At 39.4% G+C, this 21,229-nt stretch overlaps 2 protein-coding genes across 2 annotated transcripts; one reads left to right on the forward strand and one right to left on the reverse strand.

Annotated features, from left to right (window-relative positions):
• Positions 1 to 84: 84 nt before the first annotated feature.
• Positions 85 to 5,055, reverse strand: LOC124252867 (mitochondrial import inner membrane translocase subunit Tim16-like). The gene is made up of 4 exons (XM_046686540.1): positions 4,956 to 5,055; positions 3,009 to 3,182; positions 1,892 to 2,014; positions 85 to 776 (listed from the first exon to the last, which is right to left on the reverse strand). Exons 1-4 carry the CDS (start codon positions 4,956 to 4,958, stop codon positions 702 to 704), a joined length of 375 nt encoding a protein of 124 aa, XP_046542496.1. The 5' UTR covers positions 4,959 to 5,055; the 3' UTR covers positions 85 to 701.
• Positions 5,056 to 5,299: 244 nt separating this feature from the next.
• Positions 5,300 to 18,554, forward strand: LOC124252865 (leucine-rich repeat-containing protein 59-like). The gene is given in 8 exon segments (XM_046686538.1): positions 5,300 to 5,474; positions 6,617 to 6,676; positions 7,223 to 7,411; positions 7,413 to 7,487; positions 8,753 to 8,825; positions 16,319 to 16,471; positions 16,805 to 16,858; positions 17,633 to 18,554. Coding segments are annotated over 8 exon segments (942 nt in total). The 5' UTR covers positions 5,300 to 5,384; the 3' UTR covers positions 17,881 to 18,554.
• The last annotated feature ends 2,675 nt before the right edge of the window (positions 18,555 to 21,229 follow it).

Genomic DNA, 21,229 nt, shown 5'->3' on the forward strand with positions numbered 1-21,229 from the left:
TTATTCACTATTCCCAAAAATTCTTTTCAAGAAAAATAAAAAAGTTTTCACTTTGATTTTCCCACAACCTTCTGATTTTTCAGTAAAATTTAAACATCTTTACAATTGTTAACAAATGCTGTTCTTCATATACATGATTTCTAAATTGTATAGTGATAGATCATTGTTCTTGATGGATCAAGCAATGGACATGCCAGGTCAATCATGCATTTTCTGAACTAAACAGCATACCTCCAGTGTGTATTTAGAGTTGGCTCCCTTTGAAACTCGAACCACTGATAACTTGCATATCTCAGTTTGTCTTTCTTCAGCAACAAATGCCAGGTAATCAAGTGAACTATGTGGGTACTAATGAAAATTACCATGTAGGTTAATGCCCTTATGCACAAATTTGGACCAGAACTGGACCAGAATCGTCAGCTTCTTGCATCTTTGGTTCTGAGGGTAAATGTATCACAAGAAGACTGAAGAATAGAAAGACTTCCTGCATATCAAGTAACCATGGTAACTGTGCAAGACATACAACATCTTAATGATAATTTCAGTTTGAGGCTATCTCCTTAATTCCAAATCAAGCATACTGAACCAATCTCCAAAACACTGTCATCATGGTAGGTTGATCTGCAGCGGGTACAAATTTGGCCCTGATTGCAATCCTGATCATCCACACAAACACACACACTGTCTAGGAGATGGTGACGTCATGTTTCTTCCTTCTTGTTTTTAGGTTCAGGGTTGGTTATCTCCATGTCAATCCTCTCCTTAGCCCGCACGACCTGAAGTTGTCACAAGAATTCAAATACTAGTGAGTAGTCATGTCATGATTCACTGATACATCACTGGCATGCTTCGAATGATACGATACATGATTGATTTGTTTTAGTATTGATTCATATTGACAAGAATCAATTATTATTTTAATGTTGCAGTGATATTTCATATAAATCATTTTTGTTAAATACAAACAAGACATTACTAAATGTGAACTTAACACATTTTTCTCTTGTAATTGTGACTAGACTTGGTGAGTGGTTGGTGGATACTTGGCTGTTGGTCAGTCTTCCCTTCTCTTGTAATCTCTCCCAAAATATTTGGCAAATGGTGAACTATGGTATGAGCTTGCCATCAAGGTAATGGCTGCTTGTTACGTGGAAAATGTTGGAAATGTAGTATTGCGATACATATCGTATTGTGACATCAGTATCAGCATATGTATCGTCTTGTGTTTGGCACCTGAATCATGACATCCCTGTTAGTGAAAATATTGCTGAACTGTTGCCAAGTTTGCAGGTTTTAATATTCCAACAATACTGTCAATAATAACCTCACAAACTGATTACTAATATGACTGACTGACTGAGTTTAGTTTTACGTCGCTTTTAGCAATATTCCAGCAATATCATGGCAGGGGACACCAGAAATGGGCTTCACACATTGCACCCATGTGGGGAATCAAACCCAGGTCTTCGGCGTGACGGGCCAACGCTTTAACCACTAGGCTACCCCCCCACGCCCCGATTACTAATATGATAAACTTAAGACAAGAACCCAAAACAGTCACATTGTTCAACACAATTAGGCAACGCAAGTTCTGCCCATTTATCACAGGGGCGGTGTGTGTCATGCCGAAGGCCTGGGTTGGATTCCATGTGTGTAAACCAATTTCGGGTGTCCCTCACCATGATATTGCTAAAAGTGGTGTAAAACGCAGGGCCTGTTTTGTTAGTTTATGGAAGTCTAAATTTAAAAACATTTGCCTGGTCAGCCAATCAAATGCAATAGTGGCATTATCTATATGTTCAAGTCTGAACCAGAAAAAACAGGGATTCAAGCATGTATATAAGAACCACACATCTCTTATTGACATTCTGTTGTAGGATAGATAACATACCTTAGACTGCACATAGAATGAGCCACCCTTGGACTTCTCATTGACAGCAAACAAGTGGTCATATTTACTCTGTATCAATTCTTTGTCTGTGATTTCCGACACATTAAGTACCTGCTTTGCCTCCTGCAATATTCAAATGAGTGAGTGAGTGAGTGAACAAGTAGGGTAGTGATAACATCATATTGAACAGTACTTCAGTTCTTCATGCTTGGGGTGTCAGTTTTATGTTAGAGAAAGAAACGGTCTTAAACACCTACCACTTAGATGATACCATACATTGTCAGGATGAATATTACAGTACTTTCATAAAAGTATTATTTTTTCCAAACTGTATTAAAAAGCTCTGAAAAATGATATAAAGCTTGGGAAACTGAAACTAAGATTCTATCACTTTTCCACTATGTCTGAGTTGCATTCACAGCACCACTTTGTCTGACTATGGGCTGAATATAAGACAGATAATTTAGTAAGTTCAGGACATTCAATTTAAACTATCCCTGCATAACAGTATTCAGTTTCATGTATTGACAAAGGACTTGATTTAAATATCTAGCAAATATTATTAGTACTTCGCCATTATTATACTGTAAACACTATGTCAACAAAATGGAATACTGGTTCATCCTGAAACAAGATAACAAGGATGTGACCTTAATCATGTCATTACTGAAAGTCCTGTCAATGAGGGATATATAGTATAACATTATCACAGCAATATGATTCCACCTAGAACGACATTATACTTGTAAGCAGGGGGTGGAAATAACTTTCAAATTGCTAGTGTAATACAGTGGGATGTAAATCACTTGCCCTGATAATTTTTCCACTCACAGCAATATGATTTTAAATAAACAACATAATTAATATTGGAAAGTCAACTGGACACCGGTACAGTGTGATATACAAATTTGCTTGCCCGACAGAAAAAACCACTGGACTCGGGCGTCGGGCAATGGGTTATTTCCACCCCTGGTAAGGCCAAAGAAATCCCCAGTAGCAACATCATACCAGATGAAGAGGCAAGAAGTAGTTCTCAAACAGTCACACAGTTGAAAAGATATTGTTCTCCGTAATAAAGTGTCATGTATTTAACATCACACCTGCAACAACATTATACCTGTAACGTCATCCCTGTAGCTGTGTCTGCAGCTGCTCTCCTAGCTCCCTGTCTCCCTCCCCCAGCCTTCTGGGCTGCCTGTTGGCTGGCTGCATACTCCTGCTTCAGCGCACGTGCAAATGCTCGACCAACAACCTGTGTCCCAGCGACCAGGATCTGTGCTAGATACTTGGCCTATAACAAGATACCCGTGAAGATTCAGGTTAAAATTTGTCTTCAGCAACCCATGCTTGTCGTACAAGGCAACTAACATGATTGGGTTGTCAGGCACGATGACTTGGTTGACACATGTCATCGTATCTAAATTGCATAGAGCGATGTTCATGCTGTTAATCATGGGATTGTCTTGTCCAGACTTGATTGTTTACAGACCGCCGCCGCCATATAGCTGGAATATTGCGGAGCGAAGGGTTAAACAAACAAACCAAACCAACCTATAACAAGAGAAGCATAAGTGAACAATTTCCATGACGCTTTTCTGTGCAATCATTAAAGGTAACACTACAGTTACTCCAATGAACAATAGTCAAACATATTCAGGGATTAAACTAGCAGTGTAAGTTAATGTTCTGTGAATCTGATTACTGTAATCGTATATATTTTCACGGGGTGCAATTTTCGCGGAAAGTTCACAAAAGACCTGTTAGCGCAGTTGTTTTTTCGCTCATTTCAAATACCTGATTGGTTTCACTCAAGCTGGACTATTGTGATTTATGACTGAAGTAAGTGAGCTTCGTTCATTTTGGGATTACGAGTAATCAGATATCAATTAACTGATAAACTGACAACAAACATTTGCTGATTGTGATCGCTATTACTGGTATATATGCCTCTATTCCTTTATATATTGTTTTGATGTTGTTGTCTGAGAGAATAAACAAATTGCATGTTGTTCCTACTTGAGTATTTGTCATGACTTGACCATGAATATTTCCCTTGGTATAATTATTGGCGCACAATCTTTTTGCGCAAAAAGCGCGAAAATTAATCCCACATGAAAATAACTACAATTACAGTATTAAGCAATCAGTGCAATAATCATGGTAAGAAATTAAAATATATTCTGCAAAAACGATCCGCTACATTGGTGCGGTCTCCTAAAAGTACAAATATTACCCAACAAAGAATTCTACTGGCAAACATATGTTAATTTTGAGCCATGCTTACTAATCTGTTTCATCAATTGTCTGTCTTCTGATTTCTTTAATTCAAAGATCTATATTTGAGCTATGGCTATCAAAACAGTCTTTCTGACACATATTGAGTGTATAAATCTAAAATGTCACTTCAACAAAACATCAACAGTCGAAAACATTAATAACTGGCAAGAACGGAGCCTGCCAATAGCCAGAATTGCTGCTGTTGTGGGTGGAAGCCTACTGTTGGTGTTCAGAGTTTTCAATAAATTCGAAAGCAACAATATCATTTCTTCTCATAAGATATGAAAATTATCCATACCAACTGGACACCATTAATTCAGACACAGTAATGAAGTGGAGAAAAAGTTGTGTAACAAAATGAACTGTAACCGTTGGTGTTCTAATGTCTGTTACAAGTTAGTGAAGTCTGATGTACATGGTATAACCTTACTTTGTTGCATAACGCGCAATGGGCAACTATTCCTGAGAATCCCAGATCAGTAAAGCGAGATAGCCAGTACAAATTAGCTCCATTGGCGCATCCACTATACCGTGTCATCCCCAATACGTGATACGGTTTTCTTTCCGTAAAATATTCAACTGCTAAAACGTCGGATGAAATGTCATTTGATCAGTATGTCTGGTACGGATTCTCACCGGAACACCAGAGTGTGAATTCGAGGGGGCCAACTCGACATTTTAAATCATGGGCAGGTTTACTTACTGCAACTGTTGTACTCATATCTCCAACACGCCGAAACAGATTATATTCAACTGCACTACCCGTTGAATCACATGACATACTAACCATTTATCTGCTGTAATACTGCTAGACCTTGCACATGTCCTCTATTGACACCGGAAACAACGCGATTCCCTCCCGCACTAAATGTTCGTAAATTCCTCACAGTGGGTATTTCACGGAAAGAGGGGTCGCTTGAATGAAATTGCGAATGAGTTTGCTCATCAACACCATTATGAGTTAAGATACAGTGTAGATATACATTAATCTCTCGGTGATATATGAGTTCTTTAGGCCCAGAACAGAATCATTATTTGACATTAAAAATAGTTTGGCTTTTAATATCCTGGGATCACTTCTTTCAACATTTTTCCAAAATTTACCCCGGTTCTTTATTGGTGAATGAACTTCCGGTTTTGCGTGTCACGTTATCAACACAGCAGATTCTGACTCGCCACTGGTGCAATACGTACGAGGAAAATATTCACATTCGCCATGCCGAAAGACAATTTGAGAGAATATCTGGATGGGAATGAACTGGATCTTAGTCTCAATAACCTGTCCGTTGTCCCTGTAAAAGAACTGGTAGGAAATGTTGTCAAGTTTTATGCTAGTTGAAAGTGAAACCGCTCATTTGTTTAACTATTTAAAACCACTTTGCTGTTTCCATTTTCAACCGGCTTGATCTTTCCTGATTTATAGTACGGAGATTTGTTGAATAACCGGGTAGCATTCTCATGTATGCTTTGCATCTTGCCTTTGGTGCATGCATTTCTTTGCTGCGGTAGTTCTCAAATTACCCATCTACAATCAGACTTCAGTGCGTAAACATGATAAATGGTGGCTATTATGCAAGTCAGCATAATTCAGTTACATGATCATGGTCATGGCATCTTGAAAATGGTTGAGGTTTGCCATCTAACCATTTACATAACCGATCCAGGTTTTAGAGGTTTTAGAGTTTGTTTGCTAGTCATCTTGTGCCATCAAGTGAAGCCATATGATATGAAACTGGTTGTGGCTGCAGTTCACCAAGTGCTTCTGTCTGTCTATATGGAGCTGGGACAGGTCAAACTTTTTATCTGGGTAGCCAATGTAGCATTACCAGACCCAACCTTGGCATCCATATCAGCTATATTACGTTTTTGTGTTCGTTCCATTTTCTGACATTCATCATGTTCATGGCGACTGAAACCAAATGGAAAGTGGTGTTTGGTCATATATTTGTAATATATGCTCCAAATGTTTATTTTAGCCACATCAGCAGGGACCTTTGCCTCTATTGCCTCTTTTTTTTAAACATTGGATGTTTGAAGCCTGATGTGTCCACATAGAAGATGTTCCATCAACCTTAACATTGTTTAAAGCTCAGTTCTGTACTGCACAAGTTGGATTTGTTTTTTTCTGATTCGTGGAGTTTAGATCTCAATATGTTTCTTCTGTGAGCATATACTGATTATATATATGTAGCTACATATATTTGCTTCCTTATATATGGAGAATCCAATGATTTGAATCCTTCTTCAAAAGAAAAAAAAAATTTTTGGGGACTAAGCTGGTTATCATGGTTATTGTGCTGTTCAGGATACTCAGGTTCACTTGGGACACTATTCACACTATTATTATTAACCACTTGCTTGCTTCGTCCAGACACTCCATCACTTAAATTGAATGTGTGAGTGATTACTTACCATGTATTCATCTGTGTAAACATTGTTTCATTGTAGAGTGCCATACCCAAAGCCACACATCTGGATTTATCCTGCAATGTATTGACGTCATTACCTGTGAGTAATACATTAGCAACTCTTCAGTATGTTCAACAAGATTTATGTTTTCATTATTATCCACATGTTGTTCCAGTTCTTCAGTTGTGTCAGACTGTCTCATGGTCTGGTGGATAGAGCTTCTGCTTTGAACTCAAACTGTAAAAGACATTTTAAAGATGGTCCTTGTTGTTTCCAAATGTGGCACTATTGATTAAAGGGCTAAAATATGCACTTGTTAACTTGCAGTCTTTTTAAGTGTCCATGATCAATCAACTTATTTTATTCAGTATTGTATGGAAAATATGAATACAGATACAAAAGCATGAGCAGTGCTGATAAGGGACAGTGTTTCTAGGCATATTGCTGAGATAGTGTTTCAGTACCTATTGGTGAAAAAACAATCAATGCCCATTGCTTAGACAGTGTCTCAAGGCCAGTAACATAAATTGTATGACTGAGATAGTGTCCAAGGCCAACTGTTGAGATAGTGTCCAAAACCAATCATCATGTCTCTGTGAATTCACCTGAGGTTGAATCATGAGGTTATGTTTTAATTGTTTCAAGGACCCCTTCTGCAACCTGACTCATTTGGTCAAGATTGACCTCAGCAAGAACCAATTGACCTCTCTACCAACCCGGTTTGGCAATCTGACCCACCTTCAACATTTGGACCTGCTAGGCAACCAGCTGACCATTCTCCCCATCAGCTTCTTCAACCTCCAGAAACTGAAATGGCTGGACCTAAAGGACAACCCCCCTTGACCCTGGTTTGAAGCAAGCAGCTGGGGACTGCCTGGATGAAACACAGTGTCGCAAGTGTGCTAAAAATGTAGGTTATCAATCATATAGTCATCATATTAAATATGACCGCCTCCGTGGTGTAGTGGTTAGAGTGTCTGACTGGAGAGCGGAAGGTCGCGGGTTCGATCTCTGACCGCGTCATACCAAAAGACGTTAAAATATGGTACTTGTTGGTCCCTGCCTGGCATTTGGCATTAATGGGTACATCAAGGACTTGTCAGCTCGGAGTCAGTATTATGTGTCTGAGCGGGGTATTCTTGCTTCACTGTGGCATGGTATCTCAGTGGGCTAGCATTATAAAACCAGCTTCAGTCTGGGCTAGTACAAGCAGCCGCACATACACACACATGCACGTCGTCATATGAGCGAAATATTATCAAGCACAACGTTAAACCAAAATTCACCTCATATTAAGTATACTTCCCATCTTTTGATAGTGTGATGGGATAGCTTAGTTGTTAAGCATTTGTTCATCATACTGAAGACCTAGGTTTGATTTAACTATTTTGTACAGTATGTGAAGCCCATTTCTGGTGTCCTCCTTTGTGATATGTTGCTGGACGAGTACCCAAAGTGCCTTAACCCAGACTCATTCACTCTCATATTCTTGTCTGGAAGCAGAGATCATTATGTTGCGTAAGTCAGGACTTGTTGAAATGTATACATATGACTATTTTTTAAAGCAACATTATTTGTAAATGTCAGGTTTAACAGATATGTCAGTGTGCAAATTATGCATGACAATAATAAGCTCCTTGTTATAGCCCAAGATAAAAAATGTAGCTGGTCCTAAATTTCAAGCAAAACAGAGGGAAAGTTTAGTCTTCAACGTCTTTTATACCATTACAAAGCTATCAGTTACACTCAGAGTATCACTTTCTAACTTCTGTAGCATAAGAATATGTTTTATGTTTTGTAGAGAGTTAATGACTTGTTTTTAGAGAGTAATCGTTCAGAGAGTAACTTACTCTGTCATCCAGAAGGGATACAGAAGCCAGATGGTTATAAGCCTGTAGTCCTGTGATCACTGACCTTTTGGTCCAGAATGTCTAAAACATTTTGATTTACATTGAGTGAACTTGTGAGCAGTTTCTCTGCAGTGTTCAAGGTTTTGAGTTGAGGTGGTGGTTATAATCATGATTATACTGCAGCTTCATGAAATGTAATAGTTATGAACTGATCATGCAACATCAGTTACAGTAATTGTGTGGAATGAGAAAAAAGCGAAGGATCATCTTCAGTGGGCTGACCAACATTCCTGCTGTGTGTACGATGGTGTATTGTTCCTTACAGGTTCTGCTGTACATGAAACAAGTCAACTCAGAGGCAGAGAGGCGAAAACAGAAACAGTTACAGGAAGCTAGAGGTGAGGGTTGAGCTTTTCACTCACCATTGTCATCATATGTAAAGTTATTGGTCCAGCTTTGTGTGGGATGTCACTATCATGAGCATGAGCATGCTTACGAGCGTGGATTTGTGCGCACTATAAATAGGCACTATTTTTCCTTATCCTGACTCATGCTCTTTTGCTTGTCTCCTTCCTCTTGCGAACATAGTGGAACACTTGTATCTCCCTAATTGAAGTTCCCTTCAATGTAAAATCACTAATTAGTACACCACCAAGAGTTACCTCCCTTCCACTGGCTGAACGAGGTGCTATACCCACCTACCCATGTGCCTTCACTCTCCTTCTTAGCCCAGTGAGCTGGGCGTGAGAGCCTGTGTGTCTCCCGACACACTATATCCTTTGATTATATTTAGTTAGTTACCTCTTATAGACATCTATAGAGGTTTAGCTAGTATCTTCAACAATTATATATTGATATTTAGTCGTATTTCTACTGTTTATTCACGGGACGCCCGTGTTGTTTCAGTGGATTACGTTGATAAAAATTCTGTACTGTTGCACATTACGCTTTTTATTCTGCTGCTGATCCGCATTTAATATGCCCTAGCTGTACTGCCATGTTTCATGTTATTCACATTGCAGTTCGCGGTACTAATTTATCCAATTCTGCCTTTAATAAATATTACTGCGTTTGAGAGGCGCGCAGCAGATAGGTCGCGTATGCAGAGTCTAGCCATGACTGATAAACCTGAACCCCTCGCCAGTCTACTGCTGTTGGTCGACCCCCTCCTGTCTGGTGTTCGCTAGAGTGGTGGAGAGGCGGGGACGAGTCCCCGCCTCCAAGAAGCGTCCTGCTTCCCCAGACATCCCATCGTCGCAGCCGAAGACTGGAGGGTTTCTACTGCATCTCAACGCGACCTCTGAGGGGAATCAATGAAGTCTACTTGAACTTTCTCAGCCGAGATTGTTCCGTCGCGAGATTTGGGCCTGTATGATGATCAGCCGATCATCATACCTGATGTACATCAAAAGAATGACCGATGTCGACAACAGTGATGTCAGCGCGAGATCAACATGCAGCCTGATGTACCAACGCTGATATTCTTCCTGAGGGTCCCGTCGCTACCAACACTCCAAGCGCAGACTTCGCACCCCAGGGCAGCGTGTCGACCTCTGAGGGGAAATCAACGAAGTCTACTAGGACTTTCTCAACCGAGATTGTTCCAGCCGCTGAACTGGGCCTCTACGATGATCAGCCCGATCATCATCCCCGATATACGCCACAAGAAGCGACCGGAGACAGCTACAGTGACATCAGCAGAGATCGACATGCAGCCTGAGGTCTCTACACTGACGTCAGATGACTTCCTGAGGGCCCCGCCTCTAACATCGCGAGAGAGGGCACCGACTAATTCGGCCGCAGACCATCCCAGATGAACTGTTGCGGCAAATCATGATCATGATGGAGGGCCACTACAGACTGGAGAAGCAGCCAGCCCAAGGCCTGAGCCTTCGCGAAGGTTCCAACGCAGACGACACCCCAGAGGCACCCCCATCAGCGTAGCAGCCACGACGAAGCCACCTTCGCGAAGGAAGTCGCAGACCACCTCGACGAAGGACCCAGATGTACAGCCTTCGCGAAGGCCTTCGCGAAGGCAGGATAGATCATCACCTTCCTTGGCTTCATCCTTAGATGCGGACTCAGACCATCAGACCTCACGGAAGCCTTCGCGAAGGTCAAATCGCCGTTCCCCAGGACCGGACGCAGAGGAAGCTTCGCGAAGGCCTTCGCGAAGGACACCTGACTACACAAGAGCTTCAGCGAAGCTATCAACATTCTCCTCACAGGTCTCCGAAGAAGGTCAACCCATAGGTCGCCAGATCACCCATAGCGATCTCCGCTGTTCGCCGCGCTCACCGATCTCCTCGCACATCACCACGCCGACATCGTCTCACAGGTCACCACACAAGTCTGCACACAAGTCTACAGTCAGGTCTCCCGAAGCGTCACCCGACATAGAGATAGAAATACACAGTCAACCATCAGAAGAGCATCAACCTCTCATCAGCGATGCTGGGATAGAAAATGATGGAGGCATCTTTTCTCAGACGCTGAGATCACGATATTGGATGGTGAACAACCTAGATCTCTCTTCACCTTCCAAGAGTGGCAACTTCGGCGCAGACATACCTGATAAAGGAAGACGAGGCAGACGCCATCACCTTACCTCCGATCGACTTCGATTGCTGCGGTGCCACAGTATGTGGACACAGCCTACCATAAAGCCATAACAGTTCAAACGCCAGAGGCGATATGTTCTTGGCCTTAATAGATCTAGAACGATCAATGAGATTCTTATCACCAGATTTAGGTGACACGACTTCTGAAGATGATAGGATGATCTACTCGGCTCTACTTATGCAGAACCAGCAAGAACCACACCCTGTATGAAGCTAGCGCCATATATTGATCGGATTCTAGACACTTCGCTAAGGAAGTCCCAGGCCACCTCAGCGAAGGAGCTAGAGCCTCACCAGTTACAAGGGACGCCACGGAGGAGTAGCGCCACCGACCCCACATATTGCTGAGTGCGGCGAAAACAAAACACTCACTCACTCACTCCTGTTGAACACAGAGGTCGATTCGCTGAAGCAAAGCCATATATTATATATATACTGATGGGGCTCTGACTCGATACCTTCGAAGGTCGCGAGAGGCTAAGTGGCTCCAAGTCTACCTCACACAGAAAATCTAGAATGGATACTTTCGAGCTTAGCGAAGTCTCGGCATCCAACAAGGAAATCTCCTCCAAGGTCTCCATATATTAGCCACTCGTCATATATAGCTACTCGTCAGTCCGTTCAAGACATCGCATAAGTTGTCTATCAACTGTATGCCATATGCCGCCTATAAGCCTCACGAAAGACAATTGCACAGGCTATTTACAACACAGAAGCGCCGCTATATTAATTAGTCAACGACGTTTCATAGATCTTCACAGAAATCAACCTTTCTGTATAGATTGCTAGAATATGCAATCCCGAACTACGATACGATTATCTACATGCGTGACCATTACGCAGATCTGCAGACAATTCAATATCGAAATTGAACAGCAGCCTTGTTACAGCGAGTATAACTCATAATCGTCAAGTTTCTGAGAAGAAATATGTACAACAAGTTCAGCTTTAATTCTACAATTATGACGATACATTCATGTATACAGTCTACAAGCTGACAACTTGCAAGTTTATTGTACCTTTATATAAGGAAGTCGGAATGATATTCAAAACTGAAGTTACTTTCACGACAGACAGAAAAATAACCTACCCAGCATTAATATTACAGAGCGAGGTATTTCAAGGCCGAGGTTTCGTTTACCTTTAACCCTCAAACACGCGGGTCACTTGGGTAACTTCGGGAAGCTACGGTGAAGACCGACGATTATGCTAATATCAACGACGGCAAGATTTTTATACAAGGTTTTTTCCTGCTACACCGGTGACATCACAGCGGGTATTCTACAGAATCAAAATGCCTTGTTCTGATTGGACCACGTTGGACAACGCACTCCGCGAGAGGTCGATCTTAGTTCACAGTTCAAGACTTACGTTACAAGTGACAACTATATATCAGTGAATCGAGCAAGCCTCCTTACAGTCCAGTTAATCTGAACCTTCATGATTGGGCTGCTTTCTTCAGGTTAGAGACCTCCCCTGTCAAGTTAGGACGAGAGGCACGGCAGTCAGGCAATTTTACATAAAGTTCAACGAGGACAGACACACCTGGTTGTGCACCTACACATAGTCAAGGACTTAGCGAGCGAATAACCTAGACGACGGGATACAAGTGGATCTAAATCCACAGCGCCTCAGACTACAGCTGAATTTCATAATCAAGCTACTAACACAACTAGATGGTTAGTAAAACTACTTAAACTTTCTGATTGGAGAATTAAAACGGAAGTTTCACCCTCCAACTTGGGGATCTGAATATAGTGCTCCAACACCTCACAAGTGAGGTTTATGAACACGCTTGGATGACATACTTGGACTTCATGATACGATGATTCTATCCACGATGGCCAGCAAGAGCACTGTAAATTTATCTCCACCGAACCAAACAGAAGGGAATAATGCAACAGATTATTTCCTCTATCATCAACTTACGAGAATGAAATCTCACGTACTATATCTCCGTTTGGATCAGAACTGTCATACTACGTGCATACAAGACGGATGGACCCAATCCGACCCTCCATGAGCTTTTAATACTCATGATATTAGAGCTTAACTTCTACAATTGATCTACACAATGTTATTTGAAATAATGGAGGGTTTATTTTCTGGAGATCCGATATGGTGGTTACCAACCATTATCTGAGAGATATCATCACCGAGGGGCGCCTCAGGTATCCACCAATTCGATCCCATGGTCCTCGCACAACAGTTGACAGTTCTCGGAGAAGATAAGTCAATCTTACAGATTTCTACTTATCTTATAACAGTACTAAATAGCTACATGCTATATATAATTTGCTTAAGTTCTTTTTATCATCACAGTACCATGATTATTACATCATACAATATATAAGTGAACAACTCTACAGAGTTGGTTATTATATATTTACCTTAACTTAATTATATCTTAAGCATAGTACTATACTCAGATTGTAAAAATATATAAGCTAACAAACTCTACAGAGTTTGGGCTATTATATAGGTAGCTTAAGCTTATTCATATCTTAAGCTCAGTACTATGTTTATATCATATAAGTATATTAGCTAACAAACTCTAAACAGTTTTTGCTATTTGGCTTAAGTCTCATCATATCTTAAGCAATATGGTTACATTATAACATGTATTAGCTAACAAACTCTACGGAGTTTTTTTGGCTATTATATATGTAACTTAACCTTATTCATATCTTAAGCAGTAGTACTATGTTTATATCATATAGGTATATTAGCTATCAAAACTCTAAAAGAGTTTTTGCCATTATATATTTGGCTTAAGTTTCATCATAATTTAAGCTTTATGGTTACATTATAACTTGTATTAGCTAACAAACTCTCTAATGGAGTTTTGCTATTATATATGTAGCTTAAGTTTTCCTTCAAATCTTAAGCTCAATACTATGTTTATATCATATAAGTATATTGGTTAACAAACTCTCACGGAGTTTTTGCTATTATATATGTAGCTTAAGGTTTCCTTCAAAGCTCAATACTATGTTTATATCATATAAGTATATTAGCTAACAAACTCACGGAGTTTTTTTGCTATTATATATGTAGTTTGTTGTTTCCTTCATAAACTCAATACTAGGTTTATATCATATAAGTATTTTAGCTAACAAACTCTAAAGGGTTTTTGCTATTATACAATTAGCTTAAGTTTCATCATATCTTAAGCAGTATGGTTACATTATAAAATGTAGTTAACTAACAAAACTCTACTGAGTTTTGCTATTATATATATAGCTTAAGTTTAATTATATCTTAAGCTCAGTACTATGGTTATAACATAAAAGTATATTAGTTAATAAACTCTAAGGAGTTTTTTCTTTTTTTTGCTATATACATTTAGCTTAAGTCTAATCTTATCTTAAGCTTAGTACTATGGTTACATTATTAATCTATAAGCTAATAAACTCTACAGAGTTTTGGCTATTATATATGTAGCTTAAGTTAATTATATCTTAAGCACAGTACTATACTCATATTGTAAAAATATATTAGCTAACAAACTCTACAGAGTTTTGCTATTATATAGGTAGCTAAAGCTTATTCATATCTTAAGCTCAGCACTATGTCTATATCATATAAGTACATTAACTAACAAACTCTAAAAAGAGTTTTGCTATTATATAATTAGCTTAAGTTTAATCATATCTTAAGCTTAGTACTATGTTTATATTTTAAAGTAATTTAGCTAACAAACTCTAAGGAGTTTATACTAGCATATTAACAAGCTTAAGTCTATTAGTCTTAAGCATTGTATTAATGTTATATATACTTTATCATAATAAGTACATTGTAATAACCTTTATATGGCAGCTGATAAGTTAGCAGCAGGAATTCATCAGTTCAGTGCCTTTATGAAGTTCCCATAGGGTTATTACAATCATCACAGTTCAAATCACTAATTATTAAAATCCAAAGTATTATATACTACCCATCAAAAGTTTAGACTCACTTAAAGCACTCACTATATGTTATGTATATGTCCACCTCCAATCTGTAGGATTCTACAAACAAAAGAGCATGAGTCAGGATAAGGAAAAATATGTAATTTTTAGAGTAAAATTGATATTTTATACTTATCCTGACTCATGAGGTTAGCCCTCCCATCCTCCCACATAACACTTTGGATTTCCCTGTAAGTTCAAGTGTTGGGCTCGCTAAATCAGGAGAGAGTGGAGCACATGGCCAGAGGGTGGCGACACCTTTCCCGCCAGGGGAAACAAAGGGGAGCAACTCGTGGTGAGTACCAATTAGTGATTTTATTTTGAAGGGAGCTTCAAATAAGGAGATACAAGTGTTCCACTATGTTCGCAAGAAGAAGAAGACAAGCAAAAGAGCATGAGTCAGGATAAGTATAAAATATCAATTTTACTCTAAAAATTACATTTTTACTCTAAAAATTACATTATTATTATCCTCCAAGTGAGGAAATTATATATATTTTTTAGATATTGGGAAAAAAACAGTAAAAACATGTAGTCAAATTTTCATCTTGGGTCACCGTCCTGCTTCCTTTGCTAGTAATATGAACATGTCAAATGTCTAACACATCTTTGATTTAACCGGTGTAAAGAGCCAAATGGCCCCCCTCCTTCAGCAGTGAGCAAGTGACAGCAGTTAGACTCTCTAAATATAGTTGGAATTATGACATTTTTCTTTTCTAATGTAACAATTATCTCCCACAACACATGCAGTGTCAGTGTTCAAACACAAATTAGCCTTCAGGGGCTCAGTCTGGATGTCATTTGATGAATCTGAGACTTGGACCCTTCTACTAGTACTAGGAAATGTTTGGTACCATGAGTGAAAATTATGCTCATGTGTGTTCACTATTTTGTCAGTTAATAGACTAAAGTAACAGGGTGGCAAGAGACTAAGGCACTTATTTGAAAAAACAACCTTTGCGAAAATACAAGTTGATCAAGCTTACTCCGACAGTCAATGTGCATGGACTGACTGTTGCAGTTTCCTGGATCCTTTATGAAAGCACCCAGTTCTTTTAGAAAGTGATCAGTCGTTTATGGAAATAACAATCCTGTATGAAATTTGAACCTGTCTGTTGTGAAAGTTTCCTGTCCTTTATGAAAATGGCCAATGTGTTTTAGGAAAATGACCAATTTTGATGAAAATCATGTCTTTTGTTAGGGCACTCATTGGCTCTGATATACTTGAGGATCCTGCTTAGTCTGCAGCCAGGACGGCCATGGACACTGTCACATATCCTTGTGTAGATTGTACATGTACCAAGTATTTCAATTATTCAGAAAAGGAAGCTGCAGAGAAGCTGAAGGAAGAGGAAGAACTGAAGAAGAAGAAAGCTGAAAAACTAGCTGAGAAAGAACGAAGGAGAAAAGAACACCAGGCCCGGAAAGCCCAGGAGAAGAAAGAGAAGAGGGAAGAAGAAGGGGAGAAACTTGGTGAGAATTGTGACACATCAGTGGTTAGGATGACGTGGTCAAACACAGTGACTTGGTTGATTGACTCCTTTCAAAATAACACTCCATGTTTTGTCTGTGATTGGCTGTTACACACTTGAGAGCCATGCATTTTCTAAACAAATGATCCTGGGCTGTGATACATCTTGCTAAAAACCAAATATCAACATAAGAAATATATCTACTGTATCAGAGTATGAATCGTATCACACCCACAGTGCATGGTTGGGGGTTACACGATTGTTACATCCCAAGTGTGTACCATCTGCATCACTTCCTGCGCATGGGGTCATATGTTTCTATCTTTGCTTTCAGAAGAAAAAGAAGTTCGTGAAAATGGTGTCAACAAAACCAAGGAGACAACAAAAGGTATGTACTGTGTTTAGAGACTTTATTTACCTGAAAACATTTTGAACAGGAAGTTTTTGTTTCAGCAGCATGTTGTCAGAAGAAAAGAGAAAAAGTACCCATTTCTGGATCAGTGCCACATTTGCTTATAATACATTGGCAACTAATACTTAGTTGGTTTTTGAATGTGCTTGAGTTGGTTCTAAAGGTATAGTGTACATTCATTTCATAAGCCAAGTGGAAGAAGTTGAAATGTGTTCCCTCAGCCTTTCACACATACACTTTGCTCTTGTGTGACAGGGTATTTTCTCAGAGTTTGGCATACAGTTCCTGAATATCTGAAATATGTTCATCAGTATATGGTTGTTTAGCAACATGAGTTGGGTATTGAGGATGTTTTTATTTCAGCACCAGTTTAAATAGTTCACAGACCCTTGATGTCTTATCACTAAAGCTGTTAGTGAGATCCCTTGGTTGTAACAAACTCAATGCTGTATTTGATAGCCCTAATAAAGGAGGTCGACCTCCCTGACTGTTGATATCATTGGAACTGTTAATTAGATCACTGGTGGTAGCAATTATTAACACTCTGAGTTTTGAGTGTATTTCTTTGAGTTATCAGCTATGTATGGTGTACAGGTTTCATTTCTTTTTCACTTTAGTGGACTAGCCATGAAAGTCTCACATTGTAATTTAATCATGTTCTGTAATGCTACAATATCGGTTGTCTTCTGAAAGGTTTCATCACTTAGGCGGTAACGTTTAGACGTTTCATAGGTTCTTTTTCTGTTTCAGAAGGAGGCTGCCTAGGAAGATGTTGTTTCTTGTTTTTCTCGATGATGGTGTTGTTGCTTGCCATCGTGGTTGGAGTACAGTACTATTGCAGTCAGAATGAGGCTCAGCAGTATTGCAAGACATACTACCAACCCGCGAAGAATTTTACACAGCAACACTATAGATGTTCAAGAGACTTTGTTATAAATCTTTTAGAAACCAAGTTTGGTAAAACTCCTGTAACAGACTTCATGACCAGATCAATGTAATTGCAAATTTCATCAGAGTTAATCCAAAGCATTCTTTCACCAAATGTGCCACGTTCATAGAATGATTATATCAGTGAAAACGGTCTGTTTGATCTGATTGTGAATCATGAGATTATACTGCGAATGTATGTGTTGTGTGTCGGGAATGTTTTGGTGTGGTCCTTCCCATTAGTGGAAATGGCCTCTGTTCACTCAGCAGTGAATGGGTACCTGGTGGGATGAGATGGTGATGACTGTTGACCTTCCAGAGCCTCACAGGCAGCTTGGTTTATGGTGCACATGGATCCATTGACCGGGGTATAATGTCAGAGCTTTGAGCATACACCTTGTGTATGGGAATTAACACACTATATGCACACTCATTATTATTATTATTAGAGGCAGCCAACCATGGGATCATCTGGTCACAATGACAGTAAAACTGTAAGGCGATAACCATATCAGTGGTGATGGATGTGTCATGTTTTGATCGGAGTACATGTATAATTTCGTTGAGCGCTGGTTTGATGGTCCCAGGTCTTGTCCACCTTACTGGTCAGCTGCCTATGTGTCTCTAGTTAAAAACTCATTTATACATCTGATCTTTGTGGCCAGGCATTAATATTCATGACTGGCAGTTTTGAACTGAGGGGACATTCCTTTCAATGTTCCCCAATAAGATTTCGTATCTAAGACTTCAATTAATTATTTCTTCCAAAATCTGAGGTCTAATTATGTCTCTCTTTTTGACGTATATTTTTTAAACAAACTATTCAAGGCATCTGTGAATATTAATTGCTGACTGATGTGATTCAAGGAGAGAAAGGAGGGGAGATGCTCATTAAAATGATATGAGGCAGGGCATTGATAGTGACACAGTCGATAGTGCCCAGGGTGCTTAGAGAATTGACTGAGGCTTTTAAAATGTGTACACTACAAGTGTCAGAGGTTGGATGGTTTGAGAGCAAGCTTGGTTCAAGGGTCACAGAAACATGGTGTGAGGGTTACTAGTCAAATATATGTACATGTACCCTTTCTACATGGTTTCCTGTAAAATAACCAAGAAAATTAGAAATTACATGAAAGTTTTTGAGCTCAGAAAAGTAGACTTAGGAATATATTTTACAGATTTGTGTAAAATTTGATCTAAACCTGTTGGAGTAGATCAGTTATGGCCAGTACTGTAATTAATTTAATTATGGTCTGAGGGTATGACACTTGTTGGCATTAACTATGGAAGGAATAAGATGGCTGACAGGATTGGAACGATGCATGATACATGATATTATATGTATCACCACATTGAACATATGATGATTGAATTTAAATGTAAACACATTTAAGACACAATGTAAACACAATGAAAATAGTAACAGGAATAGTAATTATGAATCATAAGTAACAACAATGTAAGTATATATGTTGCGCTCAGTAATATTCATGGGATATGATGGTGTTCTGGAGATAATCTTAACTAGAGATTGCTATCATGAGCTTTATCTACACACTGCTATGGGATATTATGACATACATCAACCAAGTCAGACATTCTGATTACCTGACCCCATTTGTCACCTCTTACAACAGGGGCTTACCCGGGCGATTGGGGGAGCCTAGTGGTTAAAGTCTTCTCTCGTCACGCCAAAGACCCGTGTTCGATTCCCCACATGGGTACAATGTGTGAAGCCCATTTCTGGTGTCCCTCCACTGTGATATTGCTGGATTATTGCTAAAGCGGCATAAATCCCAACTCACTCATCTCTTACAACAAGCATAGGTTTATGAAGACCTCTCCTAACAAGGATTTTTACAGATAGCAGGATGAGATAGTCTTATTATGAAGAGGAAGCTGCAGTGTTTTCGTTTTTGGGACCTGTGAAGGTCTGGGTTTGAATATTGATCTTTAGTAACCCATGCTTGTCGTAAGAGGTGACTTACAGGTTTGGGTGGTCAGGCTCGCTGACTTGGTTGACACATGTCATCGGTTCCCAACAGCGAAGATCGATGCTCATGCTGTTGATCACTGGATTGTCTGGTCCAGACTCGATTATTTACAGACCGGGGCCATATAGCTGGTATATTGCTGAGTGCGGTGTAAAACTAAACTCACTCACTCACTTCTTTTCTGGGGGGATGAGTTTCAGAACACTGGCTTGGTTGCATCAGATAAAGTGTTTATCAAAGCGTAAATTACAATAGAAATACTTAGTTGTATGAAGCCAGAAACAATGCAGACCATTGGAACCGAAATTTTCATGGAATAAGTTGAGCAGAGTTGAATTAGCTTTTGAAATAGAGGCTTAGAAGAATGAAAAGTTGATAATTAAACTATTGAATGAGTATCTGCCTGAAGACTTGTGGAAACTTCTTGATGAAGGAATTTACAACTTAATGTATCAAGATGTATGTTGGAAGTAATTATAGGTTCTAAGATTCAGATAGCACAGTTCACTGTTTGCAGATACATACATATAGATATATATGTATATGTCCTAATCAAAGGCAATTAATTGGCTAACAACACCATTGGTTTTAATTCCAAAATCTTAGGATAGTCCAACTGGACTAATGGATAGTGATTTGCTGATAAGATTGGACAGGTTTTTGCACTGATGCACTAAATTCTGCCACTGACTTTGACATTTTTTGTGTTAACGATTAATTAATCTTTCTGTGAAGGTTCTACAGTGGAAGCCCTCTAAACCGGCATTCATTGGGACCGGCAAAAATTGTCGGTATAGAGGGCGTGCTGGTTGAGAGAAATTTTCCCTTTTTTATGTTGATAGTCATCATATTCTTTATGCACCAATAAAGATAACATCCGGTAAAGCACAGAAAAACAAACCAGTCTCATCGCAGTTAAAGACATCTTCAGGCGCAAATCCATCAAAGTCTGGAAGCGGGACTTAAACTTGTCAACATCACTCTGATCAACACTGGCACTTTCGCCGCTCACACTGCACTGTTTGATGTCGTATCGTGTCTTCCTGCGTGCCAGCCAACCATCTGATGCCTTAGACTCGTTGACATTTAATTCTGAAGCAAACTGAATAGCTTTCTCTTTCAAAACAGGGCCAGAAATGCAGTGCAGTAAAAATACTGAGTGTAAATTTTGTCAAATTTACTGTTTTCATTCACACGACAACTAATTCATAATACAAGTGACACTTGTCACTCACCAATTTACCTCACCTACTTAGGCCTAATCTTTATCCATACTCCTTTTATCAGGCAGCATCAATGAGCTTAATGCCGATGGTAATGCACTGTGTTGTTAATACACGTTCAGCTGATCAGCCAATCAACAGAAGAGCCGAGATACTAGATGCCGGTTTAAAGAGCATTAATTACTGTACAAACAGTATGTCTA

Source organism: Haliotis rubra, unplaced genomic scaffold, assembly GCF_003918875.1.
Source record: "Haliotis rubra isolate DU_JTF1 unplaced genomic scaffold, ASM391887v1 Scf528, whole genome shotgun sequence".
In the NCBI taxonomy this organism is placed as follows: Eukaryota; Metazoa; Mollusca; class Gastropoda; order Lepetellida; family Haliotidae; genus Haliotis; species Haliotis rubra.